The sequence below is a fragment of the Grampus griseus genome (genome assembly GCF_964374135.1).
Source record: "Grampus griseus genome assembly, chromosome: 6".
NCBI lineage: Eukaryota > Metazoa > Chordata > Mammalia > Artiodactyla > Delphinidae > Grampus > Grampus griseus.
Window position 1 is genome coordinate 34,315,018 of NC_139000.1, and position 21,330 is coordinate 34,336,347.

A 21,330-nucleotide genomic window follows, 5' to 3' on the forward strand; every position below is an offset into this window, starting at 1 on the left:
GGAAAAAAACGGAGCTGGAGGAATCAGACTCCTTGACTTAAGACTATACTACAAAGCTACAGTAATCAAGACAATATGGTACTGGCACAAAAACAGAAACATAGATCAATGGAACGAGATAGTAAGCCCAGAGATAAACCCATGCACCTATGGTCAACTAATCTATGACAAAGGAGGCAAGGATATACAATGGAGAAAAGACAGTCTCTCTAATAAGTGGTGCTGGGAAAACTGGACAGCTACATGTAAAAGAATGAAATTAGAACACTCCCTAACACCATACACAAAAATAAACTCAAAATGGATTCGAGACCTAAATGTAAGACCGGGCACTATAAAACTCTTAGTGGGGTCTTCCCTGGTGGCACAGTGGTTGAGAGTCCGCCTGCCGATGCAGGGGACATGGGTTCATGACCCGGTCTGGGAAGATCCCACATGCCGCGGAGTGGCTAGTCCCGTGCGCCATGGCCACTGAGCCTGTGCATCCGGAGCCTGTGCTCCGCAACGGGAGAGGCCACAACAGTGAGAGGCCTGTGTACCGCAAAAAAAAAAAAAAAACCTCTTAGCAGAAAATATAGGAAGAACACTGTTTGACATAAATCACAGCAAGATATTTTTTGATCCACCTCCTACAGTAATGGAAATAAAAACAAAAATAAACAAATGGGACCTAATGAAACTTAAAAGCTTTTGCACAGCAAAGGAAACCATAAACAAGACAAAAAGACAACCCTCAGAATGGGAGAAAATATTTGCAAACAAATCATCGGACAAAGGATTAATCTCCAAAATATATAAACAGCTCATGCAGCTCAATATTAAAAAAACAAACAACCCAATCCAAAAATGGGCATAAGATCTAAATAGACATTTCTCCAAAGAAGACATACAGACGGCCAAGAAGCACATGAAAAGCTGCTCAACGTTACTAATTATTAGAGAAATGCAAATCAAAACTACAATGAGGTATCATCTCACACCAGTTAGAATGGGCATCATCAGAAAATCTACAAACAACAAATGCTGGAGAGGATGTGGAGAAAAGGGAACCCTCTTGCACTGTTGGTGGGCATGTAAATTGATACAGCCACTATGGAAAACAGTATGGAGGTTCCTTAAAAAACTAAAAATAGAACCGCCATATGACCCAGCAATCCCACTACTGGGCATATACCCAGAGAAAACCATAATTCAAAAAGACACATGCACCCCAATATTCATTGCAGCACTATTTACAATAGCCAGGTCATGGAAGCAACCTAAATGCCCATTGACAGACGAATGGATAAAGAAGATGTGGTACATATATACAATGGAATATTACTCAGCCGTGAAAAGGAACGAAACTGGGTCATTTGTAGAGACGTGGATGCATCTAGAGACTGTCATACAGAGTGAAGTAAGTCAGAAAGAGAAAAACAAATATCATATATTAACGCATATATGTGGAACCTAGAAAATGGTACAGATGAACCGGTTTGCAGAGCAGAAACTGAGACACAGAAGTAGAGAAAAAAACGTATGGACACCAAGGAGGGAAAGCGGCCGGGGGTTTGGGTGCGATGAATTGGGAGATTGGGATTGACATGTATAAACTGATGTGTATAAAATGGATGACTAATAAGAACCTGCTGTATAGAAAAATACATTAAATTAAATTAAAAAAAAAAAAGAGAGACCATGGCTTTCTTCTACAGTGATTCAAATTGGTTTTTGGACATGAGACCAAGAGTTTTTCCTATTGTAATAGAGCAAGTAACCTTTTAGTAGGAGGCCATCTCTTTCATTCCTAGGGACACTGTGACAATTAGCCAAGGCCAAAGATCCCTGTGGGTCAAATACTGTGATATCCAATTCACCCTGCCATCCATTATGATACCTGCACCCAGCTAAGTCTTTGGCAGTTGGCCTCTGTTCTTCTGGGATCCCATCATCCCCAGTGGATTCAAGGAGCCAATCTCAATGGTGGAATCTCCCACCCTCATACGTGACCGACAGAGGAGAGTCACCACAGGGCTTTTCAAGGATACTACTGCTCCCCCCACTAATGAATTCCCCAATGTTGTAGGGAAAGGAAAGTCCTCTGGGCCCCCCCTTGGGGAATGTAGTGGGTGGGTGGGCGTGCAGGTTGTCAATAATAACTCTTTTCCAACATCTCCCATAAGCCTTTTGATTCCTTCCTTCATAACACAATAGGGAAGATGCTCATCGAGTCTCAATTTCACTCAAACAGCTAAGTCATAACCAGCTGTACAAACCAACACATTAAGCCCATAATCTCAGGTAAGGCACTTGTATCAATAAATTCAACTTTTATTGAATGTATTCAACTGTCCTCCTTGGTCTAACACCCTTAGAATCCATTCCTGCACATACTCCCCAGGATGCTGCAATGTAGTTTAGCAAAATCTTGCCATTCTTTCAGTGGAGAAGCTGTATCTTCCCAGATCACACTCTGTACTTGCCCTGTTTGAACATGTGGAGCTCTGATGCCAGTTGTGAGTCTACTGGCCATAAGAGGGAGCGGGTTAAGTCTTGAGGAGAAAAGGTATCCCTTGCAAGATAACTGCCCTGGGTGACCTTATCAAAGTGTCCTTAAGCAAGGGAAAGTGAGTATTCCCACACATAACTTGCAAGCTGCTTCCACTGGCAGGAGAGGCTGAGAATAACTCAGAGGCTCCAAACTTTCAGCTTCCTCTGAGCCCACCAGATATCCCCATTTTAACTCTCTTTTTTTGGAGGCACAAATACGACAAAATTTTTATTTCAAAGTCTCAAATTTTGACCAGCAGAGCACCACTGACATGGGCACCCTGATAGAACTTTAAGATTTGGTTACCAGAAATGATTATGCCACATATAATTAAGGCTAACCAATCAAAATCCAAGTTCCCACTCCTTCCTAATCAATGGCCTAACTTTCACACAAGAGATTGGCAAGGCTGTAAATTCAACTCACTTTGTAATTATGCAAACCACACAATAAAATTTTATGTCATTTTCAGCAATATTTACCCTAATTCACCTTATTTATTTATAAGAAATAAATTTACTGTTTTAGTAAATAACTTATATTATTATTGGTGCTTATTTCTAGTTAAGCTCTCTGGTTCTCTGATTGTGACCCATCTTTAAGGGTTGTTTCTTGAGACCACTCCATTTAGGGTCTAATCAGGTGGAAAAAAAGGAAGTTAACATAAAGAACTGTTAACTAGGTAATCTGGAGGTAGCAACTGCAGGAAGCAGCTATCACTATCAGGACTAGAAAAACAAAGGGAGGGACTTCACTGGTGGTCCAATGGCTAAGACTGCACTCCCAATGCAGGGGGCCCAGGTTCGACCCCTGATCAGGGAACTAGATCTCACGTGCCGTAACTAAAAGATCCCACGTGCCGCAACGAAGATCCCATGTACCACAACTAAGACCTGGAGCTGCCAAATAAATATTTTTTTAAAAAAACGGGAAAGGTTGGAATTATTTAAACTTAGTAGTATATGGCATGAGCTCTTAGAGCTGAAACTCACACCTCTGCAGTGGGTAGCTGCTTGCCTGGTGTCTCTGAGCTTGGAGAAAGTGTTCCTGGTGGGCTGGGGCACTCCATTCTGGATGGGCCTGTGTGAGCCCCACCATCTCCACCCAGCCCTCAGCCCCCCAGCGGCTGCTCTCTGCGGAGCCTCCGGATCTCACCCTGCACCTGTGTGGTTCCGGATCAGCCAAAGGTTGAAGGGGAATTTCTACACCGACTTCCAGGGTTCCCTCTCTGTGGTTCCTCCCTCTTTTGTGGCTGCCTCCCCACAAAACCCAGCTACCTGAGCCCTGAACTCTGATCTCTGCCTCATCTGTCCAGGAGACCTTCTGCCATCTGCTTGGGCTCTACCTCCCCATACTGTGGCCTGGGAAACCTATCTAGGAGGAAGGTCTGGGTAGATGTGGGGCTCACGTTATGTGTGTCCCCTCTCAAGGATCACAGCCCCACGATGGAAAATACTATGCAGCACCTGCACACAGCTGTTTTCGTTATCTGTCCAGGTTTTAGAGTTGTTTACGGCAGGAGGGCAAAGCCCTCTACCATTTACTTGGCTGCTCAGCACCCGAGGCCCCATCTTTGCAGAGCTCTACATCTTGTATGTCCCCTCTTACACAGCACTGGATTGACATCTGTGCCCCTAGAACTGCCACCCCTCATTCATGGGCTTCTCTCTGGAAACCCACCTCTCCTTCTACTCTAGAATGGTCCAGCAGAGGCCTGGAGACAGGGCTTTCATATTCCCTCAGCCTGGATGGGGACCTTCTATGCCTGGCCTGACTGTCATGCTTGAGATTCAAGGGTATGGCCTGTGGATGGAGGGTCCTCTGCTCACGTGAGCCCCTCTCCACTCCCGGAGGGCAAGTTAGATATGAACGGAGCCGTTCGTATCTACATTCACAGGAGGAGTGAATCGGTTGGGACGTTCACACCCATGTTAGCAGCTGCTGGGTGTGTGTGCATCCACCCTGAGTGGGGCATTAGCCAGTTTTCCCTGTGTGCTCGCTGGGAGCAGAGGAGGTAGACACTCACGCCATGGGAGCTCATACCTGCCACGTGGCAGAGGTGCCTCAACCTCCTTTCCCGCCGGGAGAATTCATCTCCATTTTTCCCATAATCCTATGGGCCCACAGGTGTTGCCCACAGTGCTAACTGGTGCTCTGGGAACCAGAGTTCGCTGGGCTATGGGCTTGCCGGCAACTTTTAAAAGGAAATGGATGCCTATCACCTTCAAAGCTTTGGAATGTTTTCTCCAACCAGATACCACAGGCTCAGTGTTGGAAAATGAGTCTTCTGCTTTAATTCTGAGTCATGCTTACAGAATGCTCTTCCTACTACTTAAAAGGCATGTAGATCATTGTAAATGTGCCTCTGTGACTGTGTATCCCAACCTGCAGTAAGCACACATTAACTTCATCATTATAACACCATTCAATTACTGCACTCTCAATGTTTGCATTAAAAGCTGGCAAATCATTCCTGTGTACATTTATTTGCCAATCACGACCAGCTTTTGTCCAGTCCAGGTCTCAGGGCACTGTACCATGGGAATCGTGGCTCAGTTTGAAGGACTTAGAGATCCTCTCTCCCAATCCCTGATGCTTTGATCCCCTCCACACTCCTTGCCATCCTTGAACTCCTCCACTGACAGGGAGCTCACTACCTCTGGAGCAGTCCATTCTCACTTTGGACAGCCATGACCATTTGAAAGTTTGAACCCATTAGGAAGGATGTTTCTGAAAACCAGCATGGAGCTTATCTCTTTTGTTTTCAGGCCCTGCTTTGTTCCGTTTAACATTATAAGTGTTTCCTTTACATCATTAAACTATCTTGAATTTCTGCACGTATACAAAACCACATATTTACAAATATGCCTTCATACTAGACATGCAATTTATCATTGCTATTTCACTAAACAATATATTACAAACATCTTTTCATTGCACTTAAGCTACCTCTCCTTCCTCATTTTCAATGCCCAGATAATCCTTTATTGTTGGATATACCATAATTTATTTAATCATTGCCTATCAGTGGGCATTTAGGTTTTTTCCAAATTTTTGCTGTAGTGACCAACTCCAGAATGAAATCTTCACACATAGTGATATTTCCTTAGGAGAGGCTTATAGAAGGGTGTAGAAGGTCAAGGGGTGTGAGCACTTTTAAAGACCATTCCAGGTAAAGACAGCAGCCTCCTGGTTGAAATCAATTGCTAATAAGTACTGAGAGCCATGTCGAGTGCTATACCGACATTATTATATTTAGTCCTTATCACCATCTACCACCACTCCCATGGTACTTTGCCTGTACCTGTTCTATGCATCTACTTGCAAGGGAAGAGCTGCAGCAGGCCAGGCAGCTGGCCCTGCTCTGACCACTACATAAAGTGGCCTCTGCAGGGGCTCCTTTTGGGAATAAGGACATCTCCTGAAAGCTGCAAACTGGAAAGGACCTTGAAAAGCAAAATGGACATCACACAAGAGTACTGTAGCTGGTCTTCCCAGACTCCAAGAGGCTTCCTCCATCTCTTCTCTAGAAATTCAGAAAATAAAGAAAACAGCACAGGGTAAATGAGGGCTGGGGGTGAAGGCATGAAAAGCCACTCGTAAAGTCTGGTCAACAAGTCCTTCTTTCCATCCAATGTCTTCATTTGGCCACACATTAAACTCCAGCAATCAAGACTCCCTTGAGTTTCTCGTCTGGGACCCCTGCCAGGACTGGGCCATGGACGGGGTGCAGAGTCTGACTCTGCGCAAGCACAGGGGCCATAGGAATAAAAATCTGACTGAAAGAACCTGTTCCACTGTGTCTTCCCAACACGCACGCCCCACTATGCCAGAGATACGCTGCCGCTTGTGCTCCAGGACATCAGAGCATTATTTGCGGTAGCGAAAGTACTGAAAACAACTGGTTAAATAACTACGTTTTTGTGCAGTTAAACACTTTGCAAAGTTAAAATGTCCAAGGACAATCCAAAATGTATCACCATCTCATCACAGCCAAAGTCACGGCTGACTTTGAGATGCACCATGACTTTATGTAGCATTATGGCGGAAAAAAGCCAGTTAAACTCCACTCCATTGATTGTATTTACAGACGGTCAGTTTCACAGATGGTAAGAGGTAGGGAAACTATGGGAAATACCGTGGGTAGAAAAACCAAGTGCAGAGTAATGTGTAGAGCATGCTTGTGTGTGTGTGTGTGTGTGTGTGTGTGTGTGTGTGTGTGTGTGTTTAAAGGGAGGGGCCATGCAATCATACGTGGTTTTATAAACATACAAAATTCCTGTAAAGATACCCAAGAACCTGATAAAAGGTGTGGCCTCCTGAAGCTGGGGGGTGGGATACTGGGTCATAGGGTGGAAGGGAAGCCCTCATTTCATAGTTACATCCATTTGTAAACTTTGAAATTTTAAACTATATATTCCCTTTTTAAAATAAAACTTAGAAAACTACTAAATGCAAAATAAAATAAAAGAGCGCATCCTTCTGGATTAAGTGGAATAGTACCTGGAGCTAACCTCGGATCCGGAGACCGTACATCCAATCATTGCTCTACCAGACCGACCTCGGGCAAGTTCCCGCCCCGACTGGGTCTCCAAGAGCCCATTGGCTGTCGGAGAGCAGGTCTCAGAACACCCCTCCAGCTCGGAACCCGGGCCGGGCCAGGAGCCTACCGGGCCGCGCTAGTCCGGGGCCGAGCAGCCGAGTGCGGGAGCCCCGCGGTGCAGGCCCGGCCAATCAGCGACTGCGAGGCGGGCGGGGTGGAGGCGCCGCGCTAGCTGAGCGGAGTTCCAGGCAGAGGCGCCACTGCCGTGCCAGAGCGGACCATGCCACGCTCACCCGTGCTCTTCCTGCTGCTCCTTCTGCTGCAGCCGCAGCCGGCACCCGGCCTCGGGCTCCGCGGCGCGGGCGGCCATAACCCCGAGTGCGATCCGTGCCGGCCGGAGCGCTGTCCCGAGCCCGCGCGCTGCCCCGCGCCCAGCATCGCTGCGCGCGACGAGTGCGGCTGCTGCGCGCGCTGCCTGGGCGCCGAGGGCGCGAGCTGCGGGGGGTGGGCCGGCGTGCGTTGCGGCCCCGGGCTGGTGTGCGCGAGCCGCGCCGCGGGGGCCGGGCCCGAGGGCACTGGGCTCTGCGTGTGCGCGCAGCGCGGCGCCGTCTGCGGCTCCGACGGCCGCTCGTACCCCAGCGTTTGCGCGCTGCGCCTGCGCGCCCGGCACGTGCCGCGCGCGCACCCTGGCCACCTGCACAAGGCACGGGACGGACCCTGCGAATTTGGTGAGTCTGGCTTCTGCCCTGCACTGCTGGGGCGGGTAAAGAAAGAGGGACCCCGACCCCCTGGGCTATGGGGTGAAGGATCACCCCGTGCGCCGCGATGGACAGCACTGCACGGGCCTCAGTTTTCCCTCGGGTCAGTTTTTCCTTACCTGGCCAGTTACTTAAGGAGGCCGGGGCAGGAATCCACAACCTGTACCCTTCCTTACCAAACCCATGGAGACACCAGCCACCGAGCTGGTCGTAATTTTGATGAGCCTGCTGTCCCTTTTGGTACTTAAGTAATTGCTGGTACAGTTATTTCCAGGCCTGGCATGTTTGCCTCCAGGAGACTGGGAGTTTGGGGAGCAGGGTGTTCCTACTGGAGATGAGGCAAGAAGGCCCCTGTCCCTGGAAACTTGGAAATAATGTGCTGCCCACTGGGGGGCCTGAGGCAGCCCCCGAAGCACAGGAAAGTCACCGCTGGCTGTTCCTGGTTGGGGCTCCCAGTGGAGGAGAGAGCTGGCTGGTGTTTCCCTGGCTGCAGCCTTGGGCTGGTTCCTTCCAGGGGCTGTGTCAGCCCCTGTGGAGCCACTGTAGAGGTTCCTCCACTTCAAACCTTTGTTTCTGCCCTGTGGCATTTAAACAGTCCTGTCTCCTTTCTTCTCGTTCCTGTCACCTGTTTTTACAATCTGCTTTCCTCAGCAGTTAATTCACAGGCAGGTCTCTTTGTTTCCAGACAGGTAACACTTTCACTTCACATGCAGGAGACATGAGAAATGCTGACCAGATCCCCAGACTCTAACCCGTGCTGATGGTCTCAGATGATTCCTCCCGGGGCTGGTATTCTGTTCCTAAGAGACAGCTGCCTTGAAGGCATTTAGACCAAATCTGCTGTTATGCAGAGGAAACTGAGACCCATGGGGCAAGGGACTCATCCAGGGTGATCTGTAAAGCCTGGCTAGCTTCTGGGTCCCCGGCACCCTATTCAGTACTGTTTCAGGACAGGACTTGATAGTGTTAAGTCAGGCAGGTGGCGGTTGCCGTGGTTACCAGAGTGTGGCCAGATGGCAGATGGAAGCCCCATACCCCTAATTCATTGAAAATTACCAAATGACAAGTAAATGTGACAGCCCCTCCACTCTGATCTGTGGGCTCTGAGCCCACCTCAGGCACAGGTCCTGGGAGTAAAGATGTTCATGGGGCCTAACAGAGGCAATTCAGAAGCTGCTCTTAATGATCCCATTAGTGACAGGCATCGGGCCTCCCCAGAATTTTGCTCTCCTTCCCTACCAGCGATTGTGTCATCAGCCACTATCCAGACCCCGGCACTGTTTCCCCATCTAGTTTTGTCCTGAAATGTTTGTGTGGCCCCCCTGCCCTTGTGTCCTGGTGAAGCATGAAGGTGTGGACGGGGGATCTTTTCCAGCCAGGGAAGGCAGCACCTCATTCTGTGCTGCCCTCAAGCCATCCTTTATCCAGATGACTTGGCAGGAGCACTTTTTAACAATGCCCCTGGGGACCTTGCTTGAAGGGAAACAGACTGTCAGAGCAGCAGCTGTTCTGCTTCAATATTGGTAATAAAATCACCCCTCCTCAGTCCTCACCTGTGCCTTCAAATAAGCAAGCACCTGACTTTAAGGGAATGAGGCCTCTGTAAATATTAGGCTCCCGCAGTGTGGGAAGTGTTCTTACCCATGCCTCTGAGGGGCATTTGGAAACAGTTTTCAGGCTTAAATTCTGACCTTTCCCCCTACTCTCTGAAATGCCCCAAAATGCTATTAATGAGAGTAATCCTTTGATCAACACACATGTATTGAAGACCCACTATGTTCCCACATAAGAATAATTCTTTGCTGTTGGAAATCGCTTTTGCATTCCATCTTCTTCCTTGATTTTTACAACTACCCGGGCCAGGTCTCACTCCCATTTAATAGAAGGGCAAACTGAGGCAGGCAGAAGCGAATTCCCTGGAGCCACATAACTAGTTCCCAGCTGAGGTGGGGCTCCAGCCTGAGTTTTCCTGGCTGTTTTCAGATGGGGCCATGCACCTCTAGCACTCTGGAAGGTGCTGCAAATTGGCTACCCTTGAATCTTCAGGGTTTCTCAGTCTGAATCCACCTTCCTTTTTTCCCCCAAGGCTTGTTGCTGGTTCCTCTGTTTAGCACCAGGTGATGGCTCCTGAGAGGAACAGGTATAGCTTCACAGAAGGGGAGGCACCTGAGAGGAGCCTTGAAGGATGGGTAGAAAATTCCTGGGTTGAGAAGGGGGGATGGGGAGGCACAGCATGAACGAATACAAGGAGGAAGGAGATCCTGGGCCGAGTGTGAACAGTGGACCCGTGGGCAGTACCCAGTGGGATGGTTGGCAGAGGAGATGATACCCAGAGTAGTCTGGGGCAGGCTTATTGCAGGCCTTGAGTGCCATGCTGCAGGGTGACACTTCATTCTGTACTGAGTTATTAGTTCCATTTCTCAACAGTAAGGTGGCATGGCGTTGTTGTTACTGTTATTATCAGTGACAATACTGTAATTGTTATTGTTATCATTACTTTAAAAGGCTGCTTTGGGGGAATTCCCTGGTGGTCCAGTGGTTAGGACTCCAAGCTTCCACTGCAGGGGGCATGGGTTCAATCCCTGTTCGGGGAACTAAGATCCTGCATGCCACGCAGCCAAAAATAAATGAAATAAAATAAAAGGCTGCTTTGTTCCATGTACGCACCCTGTTTGCTAGCATTGGGAGGAGGTTGGGATCCTGCAGAAAGCAGGTTGAGGTCGTGTTTTGAATGCTGCATTAAATAGGAACGGGGTCCCGTGCCAGTGCCCGTGGGGGCACTGAGCCCCTGAAGCTTCAGTGAGCTCTTGAGATCCAAAATCTTAGAAAATTCGCCTCGGTTGAAATTCCAGCTGCACTTAGAAACCTCAGTCTGTGCAAGGCGTGTGTTACCAGGTAACCAGGAGAGGCAGCGAATACCACTTTGTGAGAGGGACAAAGAAGGGGGGGCCTCGTGCTCAAAAGCCTTTCATGCCGAGGGAGGGGGCTTGAGGCATAGGCTGCAGGGAGCCGGATTAAGCTGTTTCTGGTTCCACATCCTCACGTTGACTATTAGCATAAATTATCAGGGCTGTTCAGTGTGTTGATTATTAAAGTCTTTGGTTGTGTGCTTTTTTCATACGAGCAGATGGGTTCCTGGCGGATGACTTCTGATATTCTTTCCTTCCCGAGCGCCATTAACTTTAAAGAAATCTCAGAGGCATTAAGGAAGATCTTTCATTCCAGCCATCAAAGACACTCAGTTGACGGGGTGGGGGGACAGATCCCCACGCACTTAGCAATATCGATCCCTTTCATTTGTATAGATCCACACGGTTAATAACACAGTCACATTCATTCTCTCCCTTCACCCCGGAGGATGTAGGGCCACAGTCATTATCCTCATTTGCAGATAAGGAGGAAATTGTTAGCAGCTTGCCCAATGGTTAGCGACCAGGCCCCCGGGCATTTGAATTTCCCTTGGTGCTATTTGGCCCACCCCCAGTGCCCACCTGGGTGACTATTCTGTTACCTGATGGGTGGGTTTGTGCCAGCCTAGCATTTCCAGGGCTGTTGCTGACACAAGCAGAAGGAAACAAGAGTTTAGCAAGGAAGAACTAGGGAGACAAAGCTGGCACATTCACAGACCGGGCTGACCAGACACCATCCTCCCTCCTGAAAGCCACATGACTCTTGCCAAAGGCAGGTAGAAAGGAGAGCCCTGGCTCTTCCAGGAGTGTGGCAGCTCGGGCAGCAGCAAGGTGAGAGGCTGCGCCCCGGGCTCGCCAGAGTGAGGGCTCTGGGCCACGGCCTCTGGAGCCTTCAGGTGGGGCCCGACCGGTAGGCCCACTCACCAGAGGTCAGTAGAGGGTCCTGAGCAGGCAGGGCATCTTCGAGGAGACCACCCTTTGGGGTGGCACAACCTGCCGAGTCCTCAGGTCCCTCCGTGGAAGCCTTTTACAGTTGGCAAGAGGTCTTTTTACTGTCCTCACAACAGCCTGTGTAGAGGGCACAGCGGAGAGAATGGACTCCTGTGCCCATTTTAAAGAAGAAACTGGAGTGTGGCAGAGACAGGATTGAACCTGCCTGTGGTAGTCATATGTAGAGGACCCCAGCGCCACACTCGAATGAGCCCTTGGGGACAGTAAGACTGGGAATGTCCTGCCAGGGTTAAGGATACATTGCCCATTTAATGGTATCTTCACAAGAGCTGTTCTCTGGGGTGATTATGGAGAGTTTCATTTCTGTGCACAAAAGAGTAAACATAGCAGGCCTGAGGCTGTTATCCTTAGAAAGCCCTGCTGGCGAGGCTGACCCTTGGCTGGTGTCTGAGAATTTGGATGTGGGGAGGCTTCCCACCGTTTCCAGAACTGATAAGAGTAGCTCACTGTACAAACAGCATGGTTTATGCTGCACACCTGCTTTACTTCTGGGAGTCTGGAATTTTGGTACGTAGGAGGCAGAGGCTGGGGGACTGGACCCCAATAAAAACCCTGGGCACTGAATGTCTAGTGAGCTTCTCTAGTAGAGGGCACGCCACACGTGTTGTCACAAGTCGTTGCTGGGGAATTAGGCACGTCCTGTGTGACTCCACTGGGAGAGGCTCCTCAAAGTGTGCTCCTGGCTTCCCGGGTCTTTGCCCCATGAGCCTCTTTTCCCTCTGCTGAGTTGCTTTGTCTCTGTTTGTTGTAATAAATCCCAGCTGTGAGTAAACTGTGCCGAGTCCTGTGAGTCCTTGTAGCAAATCATTGATCCTGGGACTTATCTTGGGGGCCCCCAACACAATCCCTAAGGAACTCTTTCTTATTCTGGAATGGAGTCCATATGGCTAACAAATGTTTCACTTTAAAAATCCATGTGGGATTAATGGAATCAGCGTGCCTGGGTTTGCATCTTCACTCCTCCAGGTGCTTCACCTTTCTGAGCCTTGGATTTCTCATCTGTAAAGTGGGGCTAAAAGCACCTACTTCACAGAGCTGGTGTGAGGATGAAAGGAGTAGCAGACATGGAACTCCCTGTCATTTCAGGAGAAGGCAGGATGGTGTGGGACAGAGCTCAGAGCTAGACCGCTGGGCTCATAGCCTCACCCAGCTGTTTAAGGCTGGGTAACCCTGGCTAGCTCCCCCATCTGGCAGCTGGGGAGATTGCTGGAAGGATCGAATGGCTTAAGCCTGTAAGCAGAAGGGTGGTATTATTACCATTAATACTATCATGATAATGATGACTGATTGTAAAGAGCTATTATGGATAAAAATATTTTAAATTTAAAATCAGATGTTAAAATTAAAAACAGATTAAGCAACATGAGGACAATTTTCAAGATAACTGAACAATGCTGTATCTTGGGTATGGTGGTGGTTACACGGCGTATGCATTTGCCAAAACTTAGAACTGTATACTAGAAGGAATGAATGTACTGTATGTACATTTAAAAAGAAATCAAAATTTGAACATCACTTTATCACCAAAAGCAGGGGGCTCTTTTGGAAAAGAAGTGCTATTTTCTGCCTTGAAATTAGTGGCAAAGGCAGTATTTCCAAGATGGTCTTTCTTAATTGTAGTTATGGAAAAAGGGGGAAATGCAAAGAGAGAGAAAGATGAAATGTGATTTACTGGCTTATTCATTTAGGCCTGAAAGGGACTGATGAAATCTCATTTAAAATTTATGACTCTACATGAAAGAAAGTAAAGCATGTTGATTGAGTGTCCCTTTGGAATCTACTGAGGGCTTTGGAATAAGATGCAGGTCTGATTGTTCCCACAGTGAGCCATTTGACGACTGGTTTGGGCTCCAAAGGAAGTAATGCTGGCAGGGGGTTGGAATAAATTAGACTTTCTTTGTCATCCATTGCAGATGGGGCTCCGCCAGAGAACAGCAGTGCTGTGGTTCTTTGTAGCGGTCAGCAGGTGGCTGGGTCACATTGGGCAATGTTAGAAGCCTAGAACCTTAGTCCATTCAGGGGACTGGCTACAATCGGGGTTGTGGGTAGCGGTGTGGTGCTTGGAGGGCGTTCAGTTGGTCACAGCTGAAGGAGTGAGCTGATCAGGCTGAGGGGGAAGAAAGCAGCCTGGGGGTGAGGAGGGCAGGGTCTGTATTCAACTCACTGGAAGCCATTTGAGGCACCCAAGGTGCTGTGGGGCTCCTGAGGGCAGCCCTGAGATTAATAGGTGGGAGTTACAGGAGGTGAGTTTTAGCTCCAGGTGAGAACAAGGTTTCTAACCAGCAGAGCCAAGGACGGAAGGACCTGGCTTCATAGGTAGTGAGCTCTCCATCACTGGGGGCATGCAAGTGAAGACTAGATGAGCCCGTCACAGATAGGCACATGCTCTTGGGGAGTTGGGCCCCTCCAGTTTGAGACTCCATAGCTCTAAGACACTTTCCCAGAGATTTTTTGGCACCAGTTTGACAGGGTCTGCCTCCCAGTCTGTCTGGAGGGGTCAGGCCAGTCTCATTTCTGCGCCCCTTCACTCCTTCTCTCCATGCTCTTGCTCCAGCCTTCTGTCTCTCTCCCTTTGTTCTCCTTTTTCATTGCAGCCCCACCTAGGTGGGCGAGGGCCCTTTCTCTCTCCAAGGCTGGCCTGTGGAGGGCTGCAGGGATGTCTGAGTCCCCAGATGAAGCCCCAAGAGTCGTGAACTCTGCATTTTGATGGCCCAAGGGTGAATGTGTTTGCTCTTTTGTCATGCCTTTCTTCGCGGAGTCATCTGTTTAACAGGCCTCCCCTGCCCCCCACTTGCATATTGTGTTAACTCAAACCCTCAGTTTCACACTCATCACGTGGTAAGATCAGCTCAACAGCCCTGTGAAGCAGGGGGTATTATCCCCATCTTACAGACAGCAGACCTGAGCAGAGAGCATACTCCTCACCAAGCCTCCACATTGCGCCTCGCCCAAGACCCCACGGGGACAGCTGCGAGCGTGGGTCCGTGGAGATGAAGCACCTGCACTGCAAGGCAGGCTGGGTTTCAGTAAGTCAAAGCGGGCAGACGCCCTGGTCCTGGACTAGGACACACCCCCAGGCCCTCAGAATGGGGAGCTGGGGGCGCACTCCACGTAGAAGAAAGGCAGGGCAGGGCAGGCAGGTACGCTGAGGGCCGGGCGGAGGGCCTGAAAGCTGAGGCAGTTGGACTTGATTCTTTTAGTTCCAGTGTGAGTAGAGCAGATGCCAGGCACAGGGAGAAGGGCAGAGTGTGGAGTATCAGCTAAGAATGTCTAACTCAAATGCCACATGCTCTCCTGTCCCGCCCAGCGAGCCCACACCCGCCCTGTCCTTTCTGTAGTGTGCTGGCAGCCTAGCACCACACTGCCGGATTCCCTGATTTACCTTTCTCCACGCAGCGAGGCGGTGTCCATGCCTGCAGTTTTATCCTCGGGGATGGGGAGGTGTGTGGAGCCTGTGATATGCAAATGAGCATCTTGAACCGCAGGGGGTCTCAGCAGGGGGTGAGGGCAGCTGTTCTGCATGGCGTTATTCTTTGAAATGCCCTCCATGCGGAAGGAGAAAAGCCCATCTGGTAGAAGACTCTGCCTTGGGTGAAGTGACACCAGCCCCTCCCGGAGCCTGGCGCACTGTCAGTGTAGTTGAGCTGTAAGCAGATGGCAGCTGGGGTCCTGGAAGGGATCCTGGGAGGGAGTGTGATGAGACCACAGACAGACATGCTGGGCGACTTTGAGAAGTCGCCTTTCCTCTCTGGATCCCTGTTTTCCTGTTGGCAGAACAAAGGCAATGTAGGAGGAAACAAGTAGGCATCCTTCCAGGTCTAAGAAAACTCTCTTCTATGATTCCTTGCCTATAAGTGTGTCCTTTCTGTGGGGAGCTCTCATCTGCCCCAACATGCTCTCTGCAGACAGGGTATCTTAGATGTGGGGGGCTTGATCAGGGTCAAGGCTGTCTTCCCTTGTCTTCTTCTCCCAGCTCCTGTGGTCATCACTCCACCCCGGAGTGTTCACAATGTCACCGGGGCACAGGCATCCCTGTCCTGTGAGGTGAGAGCTGTGCCTGCCCCAGTTGTCACATGGAGGAAGGTATTTATATCCAAGAACTTCTGTGTGTGTGTGTGTTTGGGGGGGGTGGGGTGTATAAATGTTTTTTAAGGGTGTGTGTGTGTTTATATGTGAATTGGAGGATTAAAAAAAAAACTTATGTTCCACTCCTCTGCCTCCAGATTTATGCCTCAAAACTTTTACCCCAAACGTCTCCCCAGAGAAGGGGTGTTGCCATTTGCTCCCTCTGCCACTTAGCTGTCCAGGAAGTTCTGCTGTTTATCTAGCCTAGGTCAGCTGGGATGAAGTTAGAGCTTCCTTCACTGGATCTGGGTTTTAGAAAGACTTGGCTGGTGGCAAATGACCCAATCCTATTCCAAAACTAGATCTTTCTGCAGTTCAGTTTTTGAGAGACTGGCATATGTTGTCTCCTTATCTCAACAGCCCTGTGAAAGACAATGAGATTCTGATAGTGGTGGTGTCTACATCTTCGCTGTCCAGCAGGGGGCACTGTCTGTACATACGTTCAGGCTTAGGAAGAAACTGGCATTTAATAGGAATAAGAGATACTAGGGTCAGCCTTCAAGTCAGCAGGAGGGTGAAGACAACGAGGGTGTCTGTGGGGTGGTCCTTATCCAGAAATGCTTTTTCTAAATCACTCCTGGTTTTTCTGTCCTCTGTAGGTCACACGGTCTCCTGAGGGCACCCAGGTGCTGAAGGACCTGCCTGGGGACCACATCAATATAGCTGTCCAGGTGCAAGGGGGCCCTTCTGACCACGCAGCCACAGCCTGGGTTTTGGTGAGTATCTCATTTGTTTAGGATTATTGGCTATTATTGACTGGCCCTTATAAAGCACCTTTTGTATTTCTATAACATGTTACACCTTTCAAATACTCTGATCCATTTCTCCTTGGACGCTACAGTAACTGAGAGGAAAGTAGGCAGGTAGTATAACCCCTGAGAGCAGAAGTGATCTTCAGAGGTAGGCAGAATTATGGCCCCGGAAAGATGTCTATGCTAATCCTTGGAACTGGTGGATATGGTATGTTGTGTGGCAAGAGGGGAATAAGGATGGAATTAAAGTTGTTAATCAGCTGACTTTAATAAAGTTATCCTGGGTTATCTGGGTGGACCCGATATAATCACAGGAGTCCTTTAAATGTGGAAGAGGGAGGCAGGAGAGAGAGCCAGAGAGATGGCAGTGTCAGAAGACATGAACTACTGTTGCTGGCTTTGAAGATGCAAGAGGGAGCCACAGGCCAAGGACTGCAGGCAGCCTCTAGAATGCTTCTCTTAGGGCTTCTAGAAAGAAGGCAACCCTGCTGATACCTTGGGTTTAGCCCACTGAGACCCATTCGGACTTCTGACCTCAAGAACTGTAGATAATAAATTTGTGTTGTCTTAAGCCATTAAACGTGTGGTCATTTGCAACAGCAGCCATAGGAAGCTAATACACTTGCCTGAGACCACATGGCTGATAAAGACGGAAGATGGCAGATTCACACCCTCCTCCGGGGCTCTTCTATGCCACGTGCGGCAGTTTGGCTGAGAAGAGGGAATGCCCTGTGTTTAAAAGGGCGATGGAGTGACGAGATGGGGGCCCGAGTGGGGCTAGTTACCCTACCTCTCAGAGCTTCAGCGTCCACAACCATAAAAAGAGGGCCTTGGACTGGACCATGTCCAGTGACCCTAACAGTCTGTGACTTACCTGTGAGTCTCCTGTAACGTGAGGATAACGATGCTCCGCCTTCAGCCACCATGGGATCAAAATGAGATAGGGTGCACATACCCTCTCCAGTCTGTAGTGACTCACAGTGGAGAGAAGCTGTTATGACGAGAGAAAGCAAGAGAGGAGGGAGCTACCGTGGATCTCCTCTGCAGGGGCGTGAGATGGGCCCTTGAGGGTGTCCTCCTCATTCCACCCCCATCTCGGCCAGCGTGGGCAACTTCTCCACCCAGCTCAGAGACTCAGAATGCAGTTGGATCCATGGCTTTTTCACATCAAGCATATTCCCCTCCTTTTATTACAAGGAGAGGTGGGGGAAGGTTGTCTCTGGTGTTATTTTGTAAAGGCTGCGTCCGTTGGGAGCATTTGAGGGCTATTCTGTGGTCAGTAGAGTTTTGTTCTTTTAGTTTGCAGTATTTTCCTTGGAATCTATACCTATCACCTTCAATAAAAGGACCAGGTAGCTCACAGTAAAAGGCAGAAATGCAGAGGAAATATTAAAATGAGAGCCAGGATAGAGAGGGTACTGAGAAGGAAGTTTAACTCTTTCTCGGCAGCCGAGGCAAGAAGAGAAATAGAGGGTGAGCTCTGTCTTATTTTGAAAAGGAGTAAGTGTTCAGAATCATTAAGAACTAAATAAGTAATTTTGCTATGCCATATATGACTGTAAAAACTTGCCTGTTTAACTTCTAGATCAACCCTCTGAGGAAGGAAGACGAGGGGGTGTACCAGTGCCATTCAGCCAACGCGGTTGGGGAGGCCCAGTCGCACGGCACAGTCACCGTGGTGGATCGGAGCCAGTACAGAGCCGCCCGCTTCCCAGGTCCAGATGACCACATGTGAGGGGGTAATGTGCATGTTCCAAGTCATCTGCAGTATTTGTACACCTGTGTCACGGGAGATTGAGATGAGTCATAAGATGCATAATAAATAAGAAGAAAAATACATGAATCAAGGAAACCAGAGAAATGCAAACCAAGAGTAGGAACATATTACAAAATTGGCAGGTAGACTCTGTGGTATGTTCTACACACGTATCACACTGGGCTTCCCGCTAGGATGCAAAGTCAAGAGCTGTGACTGTTGTGGGTGTCCGTCAGGTGAAAAACACCGCCTATTTTTTTCTATTTCTCCAAGTCCGCCCAGTGAGGGTGCTGAGAGAGCAGATGTGGTCACTATGACAGCACCCAGGTGAAAACACGCCCGCAAAGAAGACAGTCTGAGCTTCATGGGTCTATTCCCAGGTTCTTCCTTGTCTGTAGCTCTGCAAGTAGTTAGAGCTTCTAGAAACAGGGAGGAAAATGTAAGGTGTAAAATCGTCAAATAGGAATGCAGTGAGGAGAGGCTCTTAAAGTTGCCCTCCTGATACTTAACTTTTAGTTTTTTATATATGTGTATAGTTATATATATGTATCAAAAAGTCAAGTATCGAGACTTTTTGTCCTGTACACTTGTATGTATACTTCTGTATGTACATATGTGTGTGTATGTATGTTTCATGTTTTAAATATATGTATAATTTATAAGTACATATATTTATATTTTAAAAACAGAAATGATACCAGGGTATGAATATAGTCTACTATAAATGAGTTTTCAAAGGGGTCACAAAGAGCCATGGAATTTTAATACCATTGCCACAGCCCAGTCCGTGAGTTCCCTCTACAACATGCAGAATTGGCCGGCTATTGCTTGCATACCTCCAGGGACACAGAGCTCACTACCACCAAACAACCATCTGTGGATTTTTCCAATAGTTGAAAGTTTTTCCGCACATTAAGCTGGAATCTGCCTCCCTGAAATGCCCATCCATTGGCCTTACATGTATTTCCTAGACCCCCACAGGCATCTCTGCTCCCACCGGCACCACTCCTGGTTGGGGAGAGATTTAAAGTTAGGGGCATTTCCCCCACCTTCCATCTAACACATAGTTGACTATGACAGAGCAGGCTTTTTTTCTCTAATTCTTTTCCCTCTTTTCTTCTAGGGTCTTAGAAACATTGATTACAGGATGATGGAAAAGTCAAGTCATGGATCTTGTTTGCTTTGTGAAGAATTGGAAGAACTGTGTTTGTAGATAACCGCTTTCGTATGTTTTTAAAAATTAGATGCAAACTAGATTCGTATGCAGATGTAGTTTTTAGCAGGGCAAACATTGGGAAAACAGACTGCATGTAGCCTTTTTATACTTCTGAAATGAATAGCTCTGTGAGAATTCTTTTTTTAACTTCTCCCTCCAAGGGAAGGTCACCTTAGGTATATTTGTAATTCTAAAGGGCTGGACCGAGGTGTGTGTCAGCTGTGACTCTTTACCTCATTTGTCTAGGGCTGATTAGTGACTTAGTATGTGTTGTAGGAAGAGGGGGGAGGGTCCTGCTGTCCTCTGCCTGACCTCTCTAACTTTGCTGTGTGAACTGGGTAGGTCCCTCCCTCTCTGAGCCTTGTTCTCTTCAGCTGTGAATGTGGTATTTGGACTGGATGTTACCCATGTCCCTTCAAACACTGCCATCCTCGAGTAAGACGGTCCTACAGAAAAAATATGGGAAGTGTAGTCTTAGCAATAATATTCCCTCAAAAACAAATGCCATTGCTTCATATGAAGGTGTGGATAGCTGCTATTCCTGCTGCTTTCCCATTTTAAAGAGACTCAGTCCTAGACGGAAACTTAGCCAGACTCGGGGGCCCCTTGGCTGGGCATCTGGGGACCAAGATGTCCACTTATTAACACACCCAGCATTCTCTAACCAAGCTGGCAGTGGAGACCTGGCTTTTGGACATCAAATTGTAAAAATGGGGTTAACTGCTCTCTCTGGGCTGTGGAATTAGAGTGTAGTAGAATACATTTTACTTAGAGATGTTTTGACCTTAACCAGAAATAAAGCTTTCTTTCTTTTCTTTTAATCAAGAAAGAAAAAAGGAGAATATTTAATATCTGGCCTAAAAAAATAGACCCCCTAGGGGACTAAAATTTTTTAAAATCAGAATTGAGATCTCACATATGGATAGTTGTTAAATTTCAAGAAACACTGTCCTGTCTGTGGTCACTTCCCATCTCTGGGACGGCAGGCAGGATAAGCATTAATGTCCCTCCCCCTTTACAGATGAAGAAAACCAGGCTCCGAGAGCAAAGTGCTTGCCTGAGGCCTGAAAGCCTCTGAGAAGGACAGGAGCTGAGGGCATCTGGTCCTCTTTGGCACCCTTTCCACTCCATGGTGCTGCTTCTCAGAAAAATCTCGTAACTATGGAAAGGAAGATGCTGCCATTTCCACAGGTTTCAGGGATTCTCCTTAAGGTCCATCTCAACTTTTAAAGCAACACTCTCAAGCCACTCACACTGGGCGTTGCATTTTGGAGTCCTTTCTGGAATTGCATTTTCTGCCTTTAAGCCTGGCTGTTCCACATCTGAAATGCTGGGGTGGCATCACCCTGACGTACATAGCAGGAGGGTGGCCCAGGAATCCAGAAACATGAGGTCCATTTGGGAATTCACCCCTATCTTTCTGGGTGACCCTGAGAAAGTCCCCTTCACTTTCTGGACCTCAATTCCTCATTTGAATAAGGGAACGAAACTAGATGGGTGGTTTTCAAACTTTAAAAACATTGGAACCCCTTCTTCAAATAAAGTCAAAATTGAACCTGATCAAAAGGGAAGCTGTCCTTGTCTGTTGGAGGTTGGGCCTTCCAGGGGATCTGCTCACGTCCCCTCCCTACTAGGCTCCCCCAAACCCCACGGCAGTGATTTCCGTATCCAAGTCTGCAGTTAACTCCTCTGTGATTTGAGTGGTTGGGAGATGGCTTGGGAAGAGA

General features: G+C 48.3%; 1 protein-coding gene across 1 annotated transcript; it reads left to right on the plus strand.

Annotated features, from left to right (window-relative positions):
• Positions 1-7,356: 7,356 nt before the first annotated feature.
• IGFBPL1 (insulin like growth factor binding protein like 1) lies at positions 7,357-18,366 on the plus strand (the record flags this gene model as incomplete). Its single annotated transcript, XM_082656856.1, has 4 exons — positions 7,357-7,804; positions 15,728-15,837; positions 16,479-16,595; positions 18,217-18,366. The coding sequence occupies 4 exons, from the start codon at positions 7,357-7,359 to the stop codon at positions 18,364-18,366; spliced, it is 825 nt and encodes a 274-aa protein (XP_082512982.1).
• Positions 18,367-21,330: the final 2,964 nt, after the last annotated feature.